The sequence below is a fragment of the Leopardus geoffroyi genome, chromosome B4 (assembly GCF_018350155.1).
Source record: "Leopardus geoffroyi isolate Oge1 chromosome B4, O.geoffroyi_Oge1_pat1.0, whole genome shotgun sequence".
NCBI classification, from domain to species: domain Eukaryota; kingdom Metazoa; phylum Chordata; class Mammalia; order Carnivora; family Felidae; genus Leopardus; species Leopardus geoffroyi.
Window position 1 is genome coordinate 12550693 of NC_059341.1, and position 21172 is coordinate 12571864.

Here is a 21172-nt window from a genome sequence, read left to right on the forward strand (position 1 = left end):
TGTTCCTGAGTCTCCGAGGCTTTGCCACCGTCCTGCAATCATGACGATGAGAGATAGGCGCTAAAGATAGCAGAGTTGGTCGTGGGTGGTGTCGTGGGGTCAAAGTATAAGCCTTGGGCTGCTTTCTTAGGTTGTCCAGAGAAAGACCGATAGGAGATGGAGATCTATTTATATTTACGCAGGCTGAAAAGTTCCATGATTTGCTGTCTGCAGCTAGAGACCTGGGAGAGCTGATGGTAGAAATTCAGGTCTGAGTCCAAATGCTTGAGACCCTGGAAAGCCAATGGTGTAAGTTCTAGTCTGACGAAAGGAGAAGACCAATACCCTAGTTCAACAAGTGGGGCTGAGAGAGGGAGCATGTGTGAGCATGCTCCCCCATGCCTTCAACTGATTGGACAAGACCCACCCACACTTCAAGGAGCCATCTGCTTTACTCACTCCAGTGATTCAGACATTAATCTCCTCCAGAATAATGTGGGGTTTTTTTTCCCCCCAAGTTTATTTATTTTGAGAGACAGTGCGAGTGCTAGAGGGGCAGAGAGAGAGAGGGAGACAGAGAATCCCAAGTCGAGCGTGGAGCCTGAGGAGGGGCTCAAAGTCACGAAACCATGAGATAATGACCTGAGCTGAAACCAAGAGTCAGACACTTAACTGACTGAGCCACCCAGGTGCCTGCATCCAGAATAATGTTGAACCAGACATCTGGGCACCCTGTGTACCAGCCACGTTGACACAGTTACGCATCACAGCGGTCTTCCTCGTGGCCTCTTGTTTTATGAGAGGAGTATGGGGTAATTTCCTGGTTCAGGGTGTTCCCACATGTGTTGCTGAATTCAGCCCCTAAGAAATACAGACGTTACTCAGATTTCTTGGCTTACAAAATCAAGACTTGTGGCAGGTATGTGACGGTGCTCTAGGGGTGCGCCTGCCTGAGCTGCAGTAAGGTGGGGCTTTGCCACATCCTGCTAAGACAGAAATGCACCTGCGTTCCTGTGCGTGAGTCTGTGGATGTGGGCCCCCGGTCATCTCAGTTGCAGAGAAGCCCTTCATCCAACTGATGTTAAAGGCAGTTCAGAGACCACCGGGTGCTGGAGACCCAGAGGAGTGCTTCTGGCCCGGAGGGGCACTTCTGTCACCCGGCTTATTAGACGGAAGCATCTAGCTCTGGTCTCTCTCTGGTGTTTATCCCCAGGTCTTTGTTAGAGTAACAAACGGCTTTGAGAGGGAAAAGTCCTAAATATTTGTTACTGATGTGAAAGATACTTGAGAAGGTACGTGCTTGTGCCGTCGTTATGTGGGGCAAAATCAGCTTTGATTCCCATTAGGAGTCTGGGACTCACATTATGCCCACGTGGGCCTAAAAGGTACTTGTGGCTTTTTGTCCTTTATACAGTTTTTTAATAATTTTTTTTTTAATGTTTATTTTTGAGAGAGAGAGAGCATGAGCAGGGCCACCTAATTGCTGAAGGAGGAATGGTTCCGTTTGGCAGTTTTCCACGCTTGGAGAACCAGCCCTCGGAGATCACGGCATCGTAGGCTTGTGCCGCCTCTTCTGGGGCCTGAATCCCGGCTCTGCGGGTCCCGCCAGGTGCCTGGGGCGCCCACTGGGTCCTCTCCTTGAAGGGTTGACTCCCTGCTCCACAGGGCACCTCCTTCATGCTTCTAGGTCTTAACCTTCCCCCCGCCTTTGTTTCCCTGCCCTGAGTGGTAGCTACCACTGACCGAGCCTGCTTTCTTATTAGCACCTTCTAGTGTGTTCTAGAATGTACTTTTTATTTTCTCCCTCCGTCCACTCACCATAGAATAGAAATCTCTGCGGGCCAGGGATTCCACACCTCTGGTTTGCTGCAGACGTGAGGTGAGAAGGAATGAGCCGATGGTCCTCCAGGGGTGATTGCAAGACTTTTGGATGATCCCAAGATTTTTGCCCGAGCCCTGGACGGTTGGAGTTGCCTGTGGCTGAGCCGAGGAAGGAGACAGTGGAGCAGGTTTGGAGGGGGAAGGTAGGAGCGTGAGCTCTGGCCATGCTAGCATGTTAGATCATCTCCAGGTGGAGACGTTGACAGGAAGATGTCCAAGCTCGGGGACACGGGGATAAACACAGGTGTCGTCAGCCCCTACACGACACTTAAAACCGTGAGAGCAGAGGCCAGCTACCGGAAGAGTGGGGGACGGTGAAGGGGAGAGAACAGAGCCGGGAAGGGCCGATGCCGGGGCGCCAGGGAGATGAAAACTACCGAGGAGGTTGGAAACCGGAGCCCCGACTGACTGTCGTGAGCAGGAAAACCCGGGAGTTCGCCGTGTGCTGGCATTCCAGAGAAGGACGCGAGGGGACCCACTGTGTCGTGTGGCCGGTAAGTCATGTAAGATGAGAACAGAGAATTAACCGTTGTATTTGGCACTGTGGGAGCCGTCCTTGACCTCGGCAGGAATGAACCGTTGCATTTGGGACTGTAGGGAGTCATCCTTGACCTCGACAGGAGTGGTTTTGGTTGAGTGGGGGAAACAGAAGGTTGATGGCAGCGGGTTTCATAGAAAACGGATGAACGAATGAAAGTCCAAAGGAACGCACTTGGTTGTAGGGATAATAGTTGATGGAGAGAAAAATGGGTTTCTGATTAAAAAAGATCTTGGTGCAACTGTAAATGTATGCGTTCTGTCAACTCACTGGTTAGTCTCCTGCGTTGCAAGCCAGGCCTTTCAGATCCTATCTGAAGAGGCAGTGGCTGGGCTGGGGAGGCTTCGCGCAAGGCCGAGAGGGGGAGCAGGGTTTCCCCCCTTCTCTGCCGCGTCTTCCACCGGCCGGCCCCTCGGACCAGGCCGGCAGGGAGATCCCGTTAGACACACCTCGATTTCTCCTCCTCTGGACTCCTTTTCAACTCTTCCTTCCGTCTGCTTACTGCTGGGCTACCTCGTTTCCCCTCGCGCAGTGCTTGTGTGCCTGTGTCTCATCTGTGTGCGTGTGAGCTGGAGAAGAGCTGGATTCCTCCCCGACGTGCAGTGAAGGGCCTCTGCTCGCCCTCACCGGCGGTTCTCCGACGCTCGCTTTAGAGAGAACCTTAGGCGTGAGCTTTTTTGAACTGGCATTTTGGGAGGAAGCGGCCGCGGCCCTGGCTAGTTTTAATGCTTTCTACTGGGATTTGTGGATGTTTGTGTTCTAGTAACCAACATAATAGCTGTTTGGAATTGCTTTGTTAGCACTGTGAAAGGGGAGTGTGCGCGTGTGTGGTGTCAAAGGTGGGGAGAAGCAGGAAAAGAAATGTTCAAGTCCTGTCTTCCTGCGTGCCAGTTGCTTTCGTGGGATGGTCAGAGCTGAATGACAAGATGCTGAATTTATTTCCCGAGCCGTGACCTGTGTACATGTAAAAGACTTACAGAATATCTCTGTTTGTTTGTTTGACGTTAGTGATGATTATCTCGAGATACAGAGGCCCTGGTTGCTTTCCCAAGGAAGGGCTTAGGAAGTGTCAAATGTCCTCATGGGCTCGCCTCTGACGTGCTTCATTCGCCTCCTCTGGGGATTGTTTTCATTTCTGGCAGGCGTTAGCTCGCTCTGGTGGCAAATGCTTCAGCAAGAGCTTTCCGTCCAGGGGGTGTTCTTGGCCTCCGGGCTCAGCGTCTCCTGCTGGTGAAGAGACGCACATCGGGTCAGGGGACCAGGGATGCAAGGGCAGTGTGGTCTCTACGAAAGTCGTCGGCCAGTTGCCATTGTGTCCTTCAGCAGGGGGCTGGCTCTTTGCGCCTGCAGGCCCAACTGGCTGCTGCCTCGGTGACGTGATGTGGACGGTGGTGACGGAGCGAGAGCTGTGGTGTGAGTGCAGGGCCAACAGCAGTGCTGGTGAAGAGCCCGAGCATCCTGCCTGCCTCCCCGATGGGTCCTGTGCCTCCTCCACAGACCCAGGGACCACAGAGAGACTAAGGATGGCCCAAAGCCCGGATTGCCTCAGCGTTGGTTCCGCCATTCTGGGGGGACAGGACCCAGGCCTGGCATTTGCTGCGTATGGGTAACTACTTGTAAGGAACAGTGAGACACGTGCTAACGTAGCAAGCATCCTGCCAGAGACTGACCTCTAACGTCCAATCCTTTTTGGTGGTAGGAGCACATCATTGAGAATATGTCATCTTTGTATAACTAACAAGGCAATTAGAGAAAGGGAGACTTAGCCTCTACGACACAAACTGAGCTCTTCTGTATCTAGCAAGACCGTGAGGGTATCAGCTTTAGATTGATTAAAAAAAAAAAAAAAAAAAAAAAAATCCGAGGAGGACAAATGCACCTGAATTACAGATTTCCGGAGCCTGTTGAAGCACGGACCACTTAGAAACAAAATCTCTGAGAGGCAGCCAAGATCTTTTCATTTTGAAAATGCTTTAATAAGTGTTGACAACACTGTTTTGCAAAATGTAAAGGTACTATACAAATTCTTAATACAAAAAGAATAAATTAAAAGCAGATTTCTTTTTAATTCTGCAACTTTGTCTACAACATACATCCTTTTCATTGATTACAGTTGAACAGAATCCAGTAAAATCATTTTACATGCTCTACAGTCAGTTTCAGGAGCAACCTAATCCTTTCTCCCCATTATTAAACTAGAGTCCATTTTGCACAACGTGTAATAAACTATTGACATTAATGTATATGTAAAACTTTACACCTAGTGAACTAAGCAGTAACTGGTCATCTGATAGCACCTGGAGGGGGGGTTGCTATATTTAGAACTAACACTGAATGAAAACAAATCGGAATTTTAACAGTTTCAACACTCACTGCATATAATAAAACAAAACAAAACAAAAAATCCACCTGTCTCACAACAAAGTCTGATGTAGGTGTTCCCAACAGTCTTCAGGCTAAACAGGCAATTTCTTACACGTATCCCAAGAATCCAGTAGGGGCTTATATCAGACCAGGGGCTTTATATTCCATCTTACTTTGTTTTTAAAGAAATCGGGATCTGGGAAGAGCTTGCAAGTGCTTGTACAAAACAGCTATTGTTTCCCACCACACTGGTCATGAATCATGTCGGTCTCAAAGGACTAACAGTATGTACATTTTGTAGTAACTGAACGCAGCTCAACAGTAAAACCTGTTTGACTTAATCTCTGTCTTTACTACCAGACTATAATGGTGTTTGTCTGAACTGGATTTCCCTCCCACCCCGTTCCTCGCTGCCTCCTGAATCCAAAACCCAAGCGTTGAGGAAGAATTTTCGTCTCTCATTCCTCGTAAACCCAACTGGGCTCAAAGCATGATCCGATGGACGTCAGACCAGATTTGAAACTACGGTACGTGCCGGTCACCCCGCAGCCACGTAACCTTGTCACCTCCTCGGTTTCTCTCTTGACTTGCCCTGCTGCACACAGTTCAGTTTGATTATCTGTGTGTCACTGGAGAGAAAGAAAGATGGCCCGGTGCAGAATATTCTGAATGGGGAAGGAAGAAAACCTGCGGGCTGTAGCTCTGATTGATCATCAAAATAAGGGCCACGAAAACCCCATCCCCTCCCTCCCCACGATCACTTCATGGCATTGCAACCAGTTTTGTTTCTCCTGCAGGGTTTCCCCAGAGGTTTTGTGAGGATGTCCCTTTCTCCAGCTGTTACCACCACAGAGCTGGTGTGCACGGAGAGGGGACACCGGGCCCTCAGTTGCCCAGAGCGGTCCCAGCCTCAGTGGGACCCCACAGTGCTTTCCAAGCTACCGCAGAAGGAGAGCACTGCCACTGAATTCATTGTAGTGTCCATCCTACCCTCCTGGTCTGGTAGAGTCTCTCATTACTCTCGGATTACACATACATAAAAAAAACAAAGATTTTTCTTTTTACGCTAAAGCTAACTGTGGTTCTGTTTGCCCACAAAATTACCCCACCCCGGCTCCTGTCCCTGGCTGTCAAAATGCCTTTGCAATAGGAAGTCATTACAAGTGAGAAAAAGCGTCCCCTCCCCCGCACCCCCCCCCCCCACCTGTGCCGGTAAGCACAGCGTACCCCCTCTGTGGAGACCGTGTTTGTGCCATTTGGAATAACCCAACGAAGAGTGTGCGCTCATTATTATAAAAGTATTTTTGAGGCCTTTGAAGATAGATGGCTTTCCGGTTGTGTATTAAGCAGAGCTCAAAACACATGTAAACGTGCAGCTCCCACACACCTTTTCTCTCTCTTCTTTCTTCCTCTCTTGGTGTCTGCAGACGAATGCGGGTACATCAAGGTAGCTGCCGAGGCTGTAGGCGTACGGGCCCTCTGGGAGCCGGGACTTTCTCCCCCCCACCCCTGCTCCGCCTAAGAGACACGGGATAAAAATCTAAGGGCATAGTTGGGTTCTTTGAATAAGTGACACATTGGTAGCCGGGTGCCGAGAGAAGTCGAAGTCGGGTCTGAGCTCTTTGTCACACAAGTGCTAACAAATAGAAAATGAGCCACAACGGTTAGAACACTCGAATGGATGGCCATGTGCTTTTCCCTTGGTTTCCCGTAAAAAAGAAAAACGTAACACCTTGTGCAAAACAGGACACGCTTTTACTGGTGGTTTGAATGAGAGAGAAGCGCTTGGCGATCACCACCTTCCATCTCCTACAGATCCCAAAAGAAAAGCAGCTTTGTGTGGTGGGTCGGAAGGGAAGCCCCGCCTCCCCCTCCCCCACTCCCGCACAGACCAGGCGGACCTGCTCTTCCCCGTCCACACTCCCAGGGATCTGGGGCAGCAGCTGGGTTAGCCCTCCGGGCTCTGGCCTGAGACAGTGGGTGGGACGGTGGGAGAGAGGGACAGAGAGGGGGAAACCATTTACGTGTGGTGGGCTTGCACTTGTGATGAGTAGGAGCCGTTGAGAATTTAAAAGGTTTCACTGCAGAAAGAATGTCTTCCCCTTGGCCCCTTTTTTGTTTTTTTATTTTTAATTTTTTTTTTTTTTTTTTTTTTTTTAATCTTTGGCAGCATAGAACTGATTGTGATCCTCGGATGCATCTCTGACATGTTAAGCTTCCTTTTTCATTCTCCCCCTCCCCCGACAGCCACTCCCCCCTCCCCCCCCCCCCCCCCCCCCCGGGACTATTTCAAGTGTCAACGGAGTCCCATATTCCCCCGCGCGAGCGAGCGAGGCATCATCTTCACCGAGTGCAGGCCGACCATAGCTTCATCGTCTTTCTGGATCACCCTGTACTCGAGTCCCCTTTCCTGTTCTCTTCCAATGCCACCTGTCCACAGGAGTTTGATGTCCGTTACCTTCCCTGATGGCTCCCGGCCTGGGGGCTGTCACGGCAGGGGGAAGCCACCAAGGTGCCGTTGAGGATTGGCGCCTGGCTCTCCGTGGGCGAGAGAGCCAGAGGACACACAGTGGGACCGGAACCTTCCAGAATGTCTCCTCAGTCAGGTTTTTGAGGGTGAAGGGAATGCGGAGACGGGAGAAAAAAAGTGCTGAGGGCCGAAGCTGGTGCAGGGTGACAGTGCGTCTGGGTAAGGCAAATGAGAGGCAGTGAGGTGATCTCTGAATGGCGTTGAGGCGGTCAGATTGAGGCCAGCTGGCTCACACGAGGGTCCCGGGCTTAGCTTTTTCCTGCCCGTACCACTGGACGTCGGCTAGTTCTGGATAGAGGGAGGAATCCAGGAAACAGCTATCAGCGTAACTCCTGCAGGGAAGGCAAGGAGAGGGGGTGGTTAGGGGAGAGCGAGGTTTAGGAGTTCAGGAGTTCGTGCTCAGTTCGGTGGGGGCTGATCCTGACGGGTCGTCCTCCCTGTGCATGAGGAACTGGGCCTAATTCGGTGCCGAGTATGGACGAGGTGCTCACAAATGGGGGAAAAAATGCACACCGAGGAGACCGAAGCCTTGAACGCCCGTGATGGGGCAAAAGGGAGCAGTGGTTCTGAAACTGGGCTGCGTGCCAGAATCACCTGGGAACTCTCAAGGGTACTCCTGTTCGGGTCCTGCCCTCAAGATGCCGGTTTAGCGGGTCTAGGGGGAGCCTGCACCGTGGGAGCTTCCAAAGCTCCCCAGAGCTGGATTCCACGGGATTCTTCCTCCCGCAGCACAGCTGCTTCGGTTCTGCTCCAGGAGGCCACAGGTGTAACCATGGGTTTTTATTCTATCGGAGAAGCACGTTCAAAATGTCAGGCTTCCCGATCGTGAAACACGTGGTATTTTGAAAGTGGTTTAAACAGTCTTTGAATCAGTGCTCTTTACTTTTTATTTTCAGAGAGAGACCTTGCAAGCGGGGGAAGGGCAGAGACAGAGAATCCCAAACAGGCTCCGTCCTGCCAGCGCAGGGCCTGACGCTGGGCTCGATCCTGTCCTACCAACGGGGAGATCATGACCTGAGCTGAAACCAAGCATTGGACGCCTGACTGACTGAGCCACCCAGGCGTTCCCCATCGGTGCTGTTTAAGTAACATGCATTGTTTTCTGATTATCAAAATGCGTGGAAAACACATAGGCAACTAAACTGAAAACAAAACACTTCTTAAAAAGTTGTCATGTAGGTTGAGAAGTAATTTTTACATATAGTTACACAGATGTACTAAAGCTGACAATCATTTCTAGGAAAAATAGCCCCTCTCTCATCCCAAACTGGCTCCTTCGGGGCAAGATAAAGGTCACACTTCATGTCCATGAACATGGCCAAGGGGTAGCATTGCTAGGCGGGTGCCCAGAGGCTGGCTCAGCGACTGGGAACAGCCCCTGCAGCCTGAGAAGGTGAAGGCCTCTACTCAACCCCCATCCCCCACCCCCCCCCCCCCGCCCACCGGCCCAGTGCTGGCTGGCATGGCTCAACTCTGTACTCTGTTCAGAAACGGCACAAAGGGGCCTGGTGTCGCCTGTGTGCTCTTTCCTTTTTCTTAGCGTAACTCGTAGTACCTTCTGGGATGTTTGTACGGACTCCTACAGGGATGGAACTGTGGGCCTTGACCCTCCAGCTGCGGAAGCCACATTCCTGTGAATGATGTTGGTCTGTGATGCCCGGTTAGTAGCTCTGTGTTTTTACTGCTGGATCTTCGAGGTTGACACCCCATCTTGGGGTAGAAATCTCTCTTTGGAAACACCACGAGGATTCTGCATATGTGGCGGAAGCTGATTTCCTCCCCTGCTGCTGGTGCTGCTTTATGGGTGGGGATGTGTGAAGAGACCCTAATCCAACACGGTGCAGGGAGCAGTGAGTTTAAAGAGCAGCCCCATGAGCCAGTTCGTAAGAATCAACAGTTGAACCCATTTTTCTGTTCAATTCGCTGACCTCTCTAGGAACAAAGAGCTGAAGTCATTGCGGATTTTGTAAATGTTTCTCATCGGGCTTTTGAAACACTGAAAGGGGCACCTGGGTGGCTCAGTGGGTTAAGCATTTGACTCTTGATTTCGGCTCAGGTCGTGATCTCATGGTTTGATAGGGTCCTGAGGAGGGCTGTGGGGAGCCTGCTTGGGATTCTGTCCCACCCTCTCTCTGCCCCTCCCCTGCTCTCTCTCAAGAGAAACCAACTTAAAAAAAAAAAACAAAACAAAAAAAAACCATGAAAGTTGGAAAACTCAAAGCATCTGTGGCTCACTGTGGCCTTTAATGAGAGTCCTGGGCCCGGAAAGCCTGAAATAGTGGGGTTAATGCCGCTTTCAGAAGCAAAAGTGCCATCCAGGCCCTTAGGATGCTGGCCACAGAGATCTGTTCCGATATTTAAGTGGTAAAGGGCTAACTCGATCGCACCCATCCTGCAAACTCCCTCTCCAAGCTGACAACACGGACTCTCGCCATGGTGCCTGAGGGACTGAGAAAGTGTTTCCGGGAAAAGGTGGCCCACAGGGGGCATATAGTGTTTTTTGGGGGACGGTCCCTCCCTAACGTTCGTCCTGGTGGTGCCCTCCACTCTCCCCAGGGTGGGCAAGCGGGCCAAGTCAAATCTACCCACCAGTGTCACTGGTTCAAAGCAGGGCAGAGGCCCAAGCCAGGCCACGTGGCCCTCACCCCCGGAGGATGGGTTTCCTCCTGAGAAGGCAGTTCTTGGTGGGAGCAGGAAGCAGAAGGGGAGCTAGAGAACCAGAGAGCTCCAGCTCCCTGTTGCCCAGAAGCACGAGACAGGCATGAGCCTGTAAAACGCATCCGTTTCTAAAAGAACAGCTGGATCCAAACTGTGTTTCTGGAAGTTGGAATAAATTCAGGTTACCTGCTCAGCCAGCCAGACAGAAGACATTTGCCTTAATCCTAAGGAGCCTCCCCCCTAGCTTTTTGCTCCTGGCAAGAATGACCTCCCTGAAGTTTGCACGTCAAAGAACTGGGCTTCGGGATAGTTCCAGGAGGAGACCAGACAGAGCATTTCCATCTCAAAGACACAGGGGAAGAAGGCAAGTTTCTCCAAGAAGGATTTTGTTTCTTAAATCCTGATCTTTTAAAATATCTGCAAAGCTTTTGGAGATGAATAGGGGGGGTTGGGGATTGGTAAGAAACGATGGGGTGGGCTGGGAACTGCTTCCAGAGCTGTGTTACTGTTCCTGTAGAGCCTGGGTTTGTAAGACGGGGGACTCTTGTCTTTACTTCCTCAAGGAGTGTGGTTGCAACTTGACTGAATAAAGTCAACAAGCTTTAAAATTTTAAATGTAAAATTTACTCAGTTGAATTTTGTTTGACAGTTTGGTGGCGGCCGTGGGATCCAAAGAGGACTTCAGCCAGCTTCAGGGACAAGAAACAGAGACCTGGTACCTGCAAACCCCTTGAGTTCTCTTTGTCACCATCTCTGAGGGCCCTGGGTAAGTACCTCTCGGTTTCGAGCTCTGCCCTCTTGGCCTTAAGCTCCCCATCGAATCGGCTGCCCAGTCCAGCGGTAACATTCGGTTTGGACTCCCAGGAGGTGCCGGGCGAGTCCTCAGCCCTTGCTTACTCTGCAACCCCAGTCCAGGGCCTAGCCGCTCAGCCTGAGCTGGCAGGTGGTTCCACCTGGAACCTGAGTCCCCAGCCCTCGGCTAGCCCGCGGCGCCCACCGTTGACGTGCGCTCGTTCAGCCCACAGTTGTGTGCTGGGAACCACGGGTGGTGCGCACGTAAGGCCTTGTCCCGGCCAGTCCGCAGTATCCTCTCCTTGCTCAGTGTGGGTCTGTGAGCGTGCACATGAGGTAAAGGAATAATAAATCTGTTGTTAATGGGCAGCTCAGGAACCAGAGCTGGAAAGTCGGTGGGCACCTAAAGGCTGTTAGAGCACGTGGCCACCCAACTCGATGACCGTTAGAAGCTGGTTACGGAATGGGCTAGATGGACACTAGGTCACCCGCCAACCTCAAGGAAATTTCCACCCAGTGAGGTACACGGTGGAACACCGCAAGATTCCCAGCCCAGCGGTACGTCCCTCTTAACTGTCAACTTGTCTCTGACAAACCTAAGGCTTAGGCCACGAAATGAGATCCTCCGGTTCCAAAGAATTGAGTGCGCCCCCGTCCGGCACAACTGCTTTTATGTCTAAGAAGCAGGTCCCAGAAGCTGTACGTGACTACAAAGATGGCAAGATGTTCATAAAGCAAGCTAGAATCACCAGGGCTGTTGTGTGAAAGGATTTCAGCCTAAAACGAAACCGGAGGAAATGAAACGGAGAAGCTCATGCCTGTGTCCTCAGGAGAAGGGAACTGAAAACTGGACCGATTTCCTGGAAGGGCCTGATTTACGGGAGACTGAGACTTCTCTCCGGCAGAGTGAACATCTGCCCAGAATGGCTCCTGTGAGCTCCTCAAGCCAGTGAACTTACTGTTGGATCACAGACGCTGCCAGGAGAGACCGCCTTCTCCAAAGTACAAGACCACTGTGTAAGGATAAGGCGCGGACAGACGAGCAAGTTTCACAGCAGCTCACTTGCCACCCACGAGACGATTCCGTGCAACAAGGGACACCAGGTCATAGGTCAGACAAGTAGGGCAAAGGCTGTCCTCCATGAAGAGGACGTTTCCCACGAAAGGCACACTGTCGAACAAAACCCAAGTCCGCACCCTAAGTATTCGGCACTCTTGGGAAGACTCTAAAGATGGGATCCCCGGCATCTCAATGCTCTAAGGGTGACCCTCACCCCAAAACCCCAGTGGTTTTATGCTAAAAAAAGTTACGGTCTCTCATGCACACGGACTGGCAGTATTGAAGACAACTTGGAATTGCAGTGGTCATTACAAGGAATGTTCCAGTTAGACAAGTTCCCTCATTTAAGAAGTGCACTCGAATGCAAGGGTTCCCAAATGAAACAGACAGAACGGGTTACCTATTTCAGTCAGCATGCAGAAGCCTCCAGAAGGCTTCAAGATTCCCAAACTGCTTCATTGAAAGACTGATTGCAAAAGGGTAATGAAAAGTTAAAGACCCAAGAGGTACCTAAAATGAGACCATATGACTGCTGGGACTCCTGGAACTCCCCTTTATCCTCCTCTACACCCGAATACTCATAGTATTAATCCTCTGTCTGAATGGTCTTTCCACCCGGAAGAGACGATATGACCACACTCACACCAGTCTGTCAAAGGAGGGCCCCCATACAGGCCCCTCACAGGATTGACGGGACTCTGAGGGATTCTCTTGTAACCACTACCAGTCATTCCTGGAGCAGCTAAGGGGAAACTAAAATTAAAGGGACCCCTTGTCAAGTTCTGGCAGATGCACAACTTACACTCTGTACTTTGAACCCCACTTGGTCCAGAGCCCACAGATGGGAATCCTGGAAAAAGAAGGGCGAGAATCCTTACCTGAGTTTGCTCTCCCAAGTTACTGTGGCCCACTCAAGAGAGGAAGGTAAGATTTCACGTCCCTTCCTTCCCAATTCCAGACCCACAGCTTACTGACCCTTTCCCTCCCAGGGGCAGCTGTTGCCTTCCTGTGTCCTGGGGGCTTGGCTTGGCAACCATCGCGTTGGGAACCCCAGTGTGTGGTCAGGCAGAAATGCCGGTTGAACTCCATTTCCGGTTGGGGTTCCAATGCTTACTGCCAGTGCTTGGGAATTGGGCTGTCTTTGTTCTGGTCATCTTTGGGAGTGGCTCTAGATCTCGAGAGTAGTGTTCTTTGTGCCCTCTCTGAGGACACCTTGTGTGTCCACGGCGTTGTTCCATACTACCAGGAATATTTACGGTTTGAGCTCAAACCTGACAAGACACGATTTTAAGTAGCTCTTTGGTCAGAAGTTGGCCAAACTGAAAGTGCATAGTCACCATCAGAGCCTAATGACAATTTCTTTGGGAACTTTCTCCTCTAGGCCAAAATTAAACTATGTACCCAGAGGTAAAGAAAAACATTCTGAAGCATTACTAGAACAAGCCAGAGACAAAGGTGTAAATGTAGAACATTGTGAATCGTTTAATTTCCATCCTAGTTGAAGATCTCCTTGATATAAAGAAGCAAACCAAAGATAATGTAGCTGGATGGGTGGGTTGGCCTGTGTTGCAACCCAATTTCCTGAGGAATTAAAAACAGGGGTCCCTGTCTTAGAACAAATCAAGTCTTGATCAGAACAAAGGTAGCTGTAGTAGCAATGCAAATCCCACTTACCATTTTTACCAATTTCCAAACCTTCTCCATTCATTTCAAAAGGCCTACAGGTATTTTAAGAGATCTGGATTTAAGAAACAAAGCTCTTCTTGGGAATGTTCTACTTGCAGGAACTTCGTTGATAGGTCCTCTCTTTGAAATGCAAACTTCAGGGAGGTCATTTGTATCAGACAGGGGTTGGGGTGGGGGGTGGAAAGGCTATTTGGAACTTAGGCCAATGAACATCTTAAATGTCTTCGCTACAGATGCTTTGGCTGTCTCAGCAGGTAACCTGAAATTATTCCAACTGTTCTGTTAGTAATGAATGAGTTTTGCATGATCATACTTGTCTCGTGGCTAAAATTTAAAACAAAAGCGATTAGGATCTCTATCCATCTACGTGTCTAGGGATCTATGTTGTAAATGTGTGACATTTTTCTGGCTCTGGGCGGTATTGCTAAACTTAACTTGTAAAAGAGTTTTAATTAATTTGCTTAAAGAGAAGTACTTATTAAATGACGTATTCTAAAACTGTCACAAATAGAAAAACAACACACATATTTTTCAAGTTCATGTGACCTAGGATAAATCCTCAGTAAATAAAGGCTCAGGTTTGTAGGTTTAATTAAAATAGTAATGTCTTCAGAGTTATCAGCATTAAATATAATGTAGAAAACAACTTTTATTCTACCCGTGTTTACTAGTTATTTAAATTCGTGTCATCTCTGTTACAAAATTTGTTAGCCAGAAAGATAACTTAAGATGTTGGCCAGCTGTTTAAGGTCTTGAGAAATTTTCATGACTAACATAAACATAATCGTTAAGAACAAGTGAACAGATGCATATTGGTCAGTCTAGATGTTTTTCACTGAATAGAAGCTTTTTTTGTCAACAAACTGCCAGCTTTGTAGCAAAAAAATTATATGCAGACATCATCCCTACATGTGGCACCTCCCCCTGTTTTGCACAGTGACCTTGGAAGTCATTTTCCTGGCCACGTAGTCCTTTCTCCACCCCAGAGGTGGCTTTGCCGTATCGTCCTCAAACTCCGGGACTAGTAGAAAAGACTAACAGCATCACTCAAACCCTATTAGGAAAATTCTGTGCCACTTGGGAATTTTCCTGGACCAAGGTGCAGTCACTGGTCCTTTTGAGTCTAAAGATTGATGTGACTCTTACTGCTTCCCCCCACCCTCCTGTGCCTTGGAGGACTCGTGGTCCGCTAAACCTCTGAACTGCCTTTCTGCTCGGAAGGGACTACATGACCATAGCCAAAAGTCTGCCCAGTTACTGGCCTCAAACGTGGGCCTCTGTACGAGTCCTTCTCAGAGCTGACGGAACTCAGGGCTTTTCTGGGAACCTGCTACCTATTACTCTATTAAACAGCCAATGGGAAACTAAAATTGAAATTTATGGAAAGCCTTGCCCTGGTCTGGTAGCCAGCAGGGCCGTACGCTCCGCTTGCTTAGGAGGACCCTGCAGGGGAGGTCCTGGTGAAGTGGCAGAAGCGGGCAAAGGGTGGGGATCCTCACCAGAGGCACCTTTCCTCAGTCTCTGCTGTGCCCATTTGAGAGACGACTGTGAGATTTCATATTCCCTTCCTTGCCTTATCTAGACCTATTACTCCCCAGGGATACCTGTATTCCTTTTGGCCGTCTTTGGGAATGGCCGTGCATCTCAGGAGGGGAGTATGCTTTGCACCCTCTTTGAGGATGCCTTTGCATCCATGGGGTTCATACTGCCAGGAATATTGAGTGTCCCACCTGAAACAGGACAGGACATAGGAAAGGATTTGTAAAATAGCTCTGTGGTCAGATGTTGGTTACATTGGAAGCTGACATTCACAGCCTGACAGAAACTTTCTTTTAGATCTTCCCCCTTAGACTAAATGGAACTACGTACCCAGAGGGAAAGAAGAACATCACAAAGATCAGCAGCTCTAAATTAGTAGAAACCTAACGATTTCCATCTTAGAGAAAGATCTCCCTGAGATAAAGAAGCTGAATATAACATAACAGGATGGGTGGGTGAGACTGTGAGGTCACTCAGGCTACAACCCAATTCTGAGAAATTAAAAACTGTTCTCTTGGGGTGCCTGGGTGGCTCAGATTGTTAAGTGTCTGACTACTGATTTTGGCGCAGGTCACGATCTCACAGTTGGTGAGTTCAAGCCCCACATTGGACTCTGTGCTGATAGCATGGAGCCTGGCTGGGATTCTCTGTCTCTCTCTGTCCCTCCCTACTCGTGCTCTCCCTCAAAAATAAATAAATGTTAAAAACAAACACCTGTTGTCTAGCAACTCAAGTCTTTGCAAGAACAGAAATGTAGCAATTCAAATGGAAGCAATTCAAAGCCCACCTATCATTTTTACCAATCCCCAAACCTCCCCTTATCCATCTCAAAAGGCTTGTGGGTATTGTAAAATTCTGGCCTTAGGGTAACAATATTCCTTCTTCACCGAACTTGTGTTCTTTCTCTGTGCTGTAGAGATGGAAGGGTTATGTTTGGTTTTCTCTAGGAACCAAAGTTGTTCTCATCAGAAGGGAAAAACTGTGGGAGAGTGGTGTTCTCCAAGGTGGAAAATGTTGTCTTCACAAGTATCAGTGAAAAGTTGAAGTCCCCTTGACTCACCCTTTTACCAGAAGCATGATGTGAATGTGATCCTCTTATAAATGGGTGAGTTTTACAGTATTTCACCTGTCTCGTGGCTAAAAATTTCACACGTAAGTTTTAAGATCTTTGTAAGTGTATGTGTGCCTGTGATACACGTGGGATCTTCTCTGCCTCTGGATGGTACTAACAAAATGAATTGGTCAAGAGCTCTATTTATTTGGCTCAAAGACAAACAAGGGCTATACAGATGAGGTACACTCTAAGAAGAATACATGCTAGCCCAAATGTTTCTCAAGTTCATGTGGTCTAGGGTAATCTTCGGGAAATGAAAGCTAATTTCAGTTGCTTAGTTTCATTACAATAGGTGTGTCTTTAGAATTACCAGCGTGAAATACAAGACTCCTTTACTTCCTAGGCTAACTAAAAGTCAAATAAGCTCATGTTGTCTATTACGGAATTGGCCACAAAAGGATCATTTATAAGATGACAGCTGTCTAAGGCTCATGAGATGTTAGGAGTTATCTAAAAATTAAGAACAAGAAAATTAAACAGAAGGATGATAAAGGTTCATAAATGAACTTTTCAACAATAGTTATGCTTATGGGTCAGTCTGCTTAAGAAATAGTCTCCAGGGGTCGCCAGGTGGCTCAGTTGGTTGAGCGTGTGATGTGATTTTGGCTCAGGTCGTGATCTCACTGTTGTGAGATGGAGTCCTGTGTCGGGCTCCGTTCCAGGCGCAGATCCTGCTGGAGATTCTCGCTTTCTCCCTCTGCCCCTCTCCCCTGTGCTCTCTTTCTCTCTTAAGTTTGCAAAATCTTTTTAGTCACTTGAAGCCTGAAAATTTATAGTGAGCTAAATTAAGGATGGACTTTCACTGACTCATTTCCAAATAAAATACTAAAGTGTTCATTACTGGACACAGATTTATCCACTTTTCACTTCCTTTTACAGAGGCCATAAAGATATTTGGGCCTATTAGTACACCTGTTTGAGGCCATATGGAAAAGTTTACTATGAAGAAGAATTTACTTCTAGAAATCATGAAGTGTATTTATAAGTTTGCAAATCTACAGAACGTTAGTGTAAGAGACCATTCACGATTGCTAATAGTTTTTACTAGAAATTAAGAATTCTAAGTGTTAAGAATTTTCATCAATATATGTAATTAAAATTACTTATAAACAATAAAAAGAAACAAGTGTGGATGAAAAGTAGGCAAGTGAAGCAAAATGACTGGTTGCTCTTAGCCAACTTGACCACATTCTCAAATTACTTCCCAAGATTCTTTTTTCTACAAACCACCTACCAATTTTTTGTTCCATGGAACAAAATCTGAACGGATCTAAAAAACTGGTAGGTGGTTTGTGGAAAAGGAATCTTGCGAAGGGAATTTGATATGTGGTCAAGTTGGCTAAGATGGGAATGGATTTAAGTTTTTTAATGAGGGGTTTTTTTTAAATGTTACTTTTTGAGAGGGAGAGAGACAGAGTGCAAGTGGGGGAGGGGCAGAGAGAGAGACACACACACAGAATCCGCAGCAGGCTCCAAGCTGTCAGCACAGAGCGTGATGCGGGGCTTGAACTCCTGAACCGTGAGATCATGACCTGAGCTGAAGTCGGACACTTAACTGACCGAGCCACCCCGGTGCCCCAATGCGTTTTATCATCCAAAGCACACGGGTGCAAAAATAGAATTTGGTTTTCTCTTGAAAGGACTAAGTCTTCTTGGACATTTGGTCTGATTTTGATAAGCAACTGTAAAAGATTTACCTTTCAAGTAATCGGCCTGGACAGCCAAGATTTTGTGTTGTAGCAGAGTCATTTATCGTGCTTCATGTGGTCTTTATGAAGTCGTCCATTCCATAAGAAAACCCAGTCTTCTCACTAGTAAAAGAGCTAAGCTTTGTTCACAACTCTGTCACTTTGTCTATTTGCCTTTATCTACCTAACCAAAGTGACAGGATGTTAATGAAGTATTCTTTCATAATGATCTGTGATCCTATTTAGTCCTGTGTTCAAACCTGTTGATATTTAGACAGTTTCTCGTAACCAGATTCTCAAGGGTGTCCTCCTGACCTTAAGGTAACTTTGAGATTTCCCTAGAAATTTGAGATTTTCCTAGAGTGTCCCTGGGAAATCCCAAAGGATTTGTCTCTCACCTTAACAAAAGATGCTATAGTAATTAGGTTTATTTGCTGTGTTAAACTACATGGGAAGCATTGTCAAATACGTGATAAAAACCTTATTAGATTATTTGTATGGATCATGTTATTAGCATAAACAGTCTAAAATTGTATGAAGTGTCTAGAAATCTGATATGTCCTGGTATCTAGTTATTATCTTTAAATTGTGTGTATCACAGAAGTAACCAGGTTTCCTCATCAATTCCGTTATAGTGAACTACAATCGGAACTTTAGCATTTTGTCATTTACAGACCCTTGATTGTTTTACTCTGATGATTCTGCAAAACCGACACGCATGGAAAGAACCCTACCAAGAACTCTGGACCGCTGACATTCCTGCCAAATTAGAAGGTGTTGAACCCGGGGTGCCTATGTCACAACTGGGGAAGGCTCCAACTGACTTTGGGTCCGGTACAAAAGCCGGAGACCTCAAACTCAAATGGGCCAGCAAGAGAGGTCGACTGCTTCTTCCCAAGATGGGGGGTAAGAAAGTTTCTTTCCTCGTTCGCTTTCTGATCCTCTTTTACCTAAGTCTTACTCCCTGAAGGGTCTTCAAGATTTTGTCCACCATTTTCCTTGCCCTGCCCGGAAAAGCTAATGTGCTTGTTCACATAGCTCAGGCCACTGCAGAGAGAAAGGTGATCTAACCTCCAGAAGACTGGATTTCCCATGGTGCTTGTGATCCCATAGTTCTGCCCGTCACAAACTTCTGCCTCATTCCCACTGCTTCGGTTTCTCCGGGCCAAACCCAGCCCCTTCTCCGTCATGCCACCGTCCCCGGTTAAGAACCTCTGACCCAGGGGACTTGGCATCCAGGCTCTATCCAAAGACAGGGACACAAGGGAAGGGTAACCAAATAAAACCACCTGTGGGGTCTACAGCCCCTCAAGTTTTACTGGCCTCCACGGTGGTGCTCTTGGGAGTCCCAAGCCTTAAATAGGAATTAGCATGAAGGATTCACATTCAAAGTTTGCTTCCCTTGACAGAACCCCTAGACAGGAGTAAGTCCAAATGAGGCTACAATTAGGAACCTCTCCTGCACTCCTGAAGATGTTGCAGAATCCGTTGCTAAAGCAATAGCCACCTACCAGTAATTCCTAGGATAGATGCTTCTGGGGGAGCTGACACGCGGCTACACCAGATCACTACACAAGCCAGCTGACTTAAAGCGACTCCTTCAGTGGGGTCTTCCTTTGGTTTGGGTCTTGGGGACCACGGCTCCCAAGTGCACTCGAGGGGCGCCTGGGGGGGCTCCGTTGGTTGAGCGTCCGACTTCTGCTGGGGTCATGATCTCACAGTTTGTGAGTTCGAGCCCCGGGTCGGGCTCTGTGCCGGCAGCTCAGAGTCTGCTTCGGATTCTGTGTCCTGCTCTCTCTCTCCCCCACTCACGTGCACTCTCTCTCAAAAATAAACGTTAAAAAAATTTTTTTAAACGCGCACTCTAGACAGTGGGCATGATCCTGCTACAATGACAGTCGTCTCTCTACCTTTTTTTTTCCTCAAAAGGTTTCGATCCATGTTCGCAGCCATTAACCACCTAGCAAATAATCCCCCTAAGAACAGAACTTCAGAAAAGGAACAAAGAGAATGACCAACGGAAAGAACGAACCTGATGTCATGACCCGTGAATACCACACAGACATTTGGCAAAAGACCACGGGAACACCCGAGCTTTAGAGGGAAGCGGCCCCAATGCCTTAAGTTGTGATCCCATCTCTCAGGCTGAGAATCGGATCAAAAGGAGGGACATGTTGAAAACAAGAAAATAGGCCCCAAATGGAGTCACTCACGCTAAGGTCCACGTCACAGAACAGACTTCACCGAACTCCGGCTCTCTCAGAAATGGAGTCTTAAACCAGTCAGGGCATCTGCCTGACAGACCCCTGCCATTCCCTAAAGGAAAGTGACTTGGCCATATCCAAACGATTCTTGTCTAGTGGAGCCTCCTTGTTACCTCTCCCTCCTGGCTATAAAAGTCTCATTGTGCCTAGTTCCTCTGAGCTCCTTTCTTCTGCTAGACAAGAGGCTGCTTCATTCATAAATTGACGAATAAAGCCAACAGAATCTTTCAGATTGCCTCAGCGCAATGTTGTTTGCTTTCTTAACACCATCTCCCTCTCCAAGGCTAAGCCCCTGTTTTCCTAATCCCCTATCTGCCACCTCGGAACTGTTCCTTACCTCATCCTACCTTACCTTGTAGGTGGAAGTCTGGCTCCTTATCTACAGCAACATGGTGGTTACCAAACAAACGCCCTGCTTGTTCGTGCATCTGTGTTTTTGCCCCTGCAATGGCCCGTCTCCGGGTCCCTCCACCCCAGGCCGTGGAGGTGGAGGCCAGGTTCAAGAGGTATGGCCCTGGAGCCAGGGTCCTCCCCGCCCCTTGGAACTCTGGTCTCCAGCATGGTTCCTGGAACATAGGATTTTAATTTTCTGGTTACATAAGCTTACAACTTTTTATCCACTTCTGAATGGTATCCTTATCTTTTTAGTTGACCTTGGCAATGCTATTTAAATTTCAACATCTTGTCTGCCAGTTAGATTCTGGTCCCTGGTAACCAGACCCAGACAAGGTAGCACGGGTTTTATGGCCACCATGGCAGTGCTGTGCAAACTGGAACGTGCCTTGGATTGACCCAGGGGTCTCGCTGAAATGCAGACTCAAATTCAGTAGGCCCAGGAGTCCAGATTTCCAACGAGCTCCCAAGTAGTGAGGACGGTGATGCTTATCTAGGGACATTTTGGACAGCAGGCCATGTGGCCGAGTATACATCTGTCCCTCAGGAATGCAGGATGAAAGCAGGGGTGACGTGCAGGTGACTGGATCAACTCAGTCTGGTTTAGGTGCTTTGCCGTGTAAACTGTAGGACGCTCCTCTTTTCCTGGACATTGACCATGACACCAGTAAAAGCTTCTGCAAGTA

The 21172-nt window shown here is 48.3% G+C and overlaps 1 protein-coding gene and 2 long non-coding RNA genes across 14 annotated transcripts in view; 2 read left to right on the top strand and 1 right to left on the bottom strand.

Annotated features, from left to right (window-relative positions):
- The first annotated feature begins 2028 nt into the window (after positions 1–2028).
- On the top strand, positions 2029–5839 carry LOC123591021. Its single transcript, XR_006709078.1, has 2 exons — positions 2029–2354; positions 5123–5839. It is a non-coding gene; the product is annotated as an uncharacterized LOC123591021 (long non-coding RNA).
- The window catches only part of FRMD4A (FERM domain containing 4A), a 612832-nt gene continuing 596010 nt past the window's right edge, over positions 4351–21172 (bottom strand). For 9 of the 12 annotated variants that reach the window (XM_045464721.1, XM_045464725.1, XM_045464723.1 and 6 more), the window contains one exon: positions 4351–7624. In XM_045464721.1, the coding sequence (XP_045320677.1) occupies positions 7522–7624 (103 nt within the window). In that variant the 3' untranslated portion in view covers positions 4351–7521. The remainder of the gene's footprint in view (positions 7625–21172) is intronic. The other 3 variants (XM_045464724.1, XM_045464719.1, XM_045464720.1) reach the window with 1 other exon arrangement.
- LOC123591017 lies at positions 10605–20329 on the top strand. Its single transcript, XR_006709074.1, has 5 exons — positions 10605–10716; positions 12635–12726; positions 15975–16132; positions 18504–18735; positions 19759–20329. It is a non-coding gene; the product is annotated as an uncharacterized LOC123591017 (long non-coding RNA).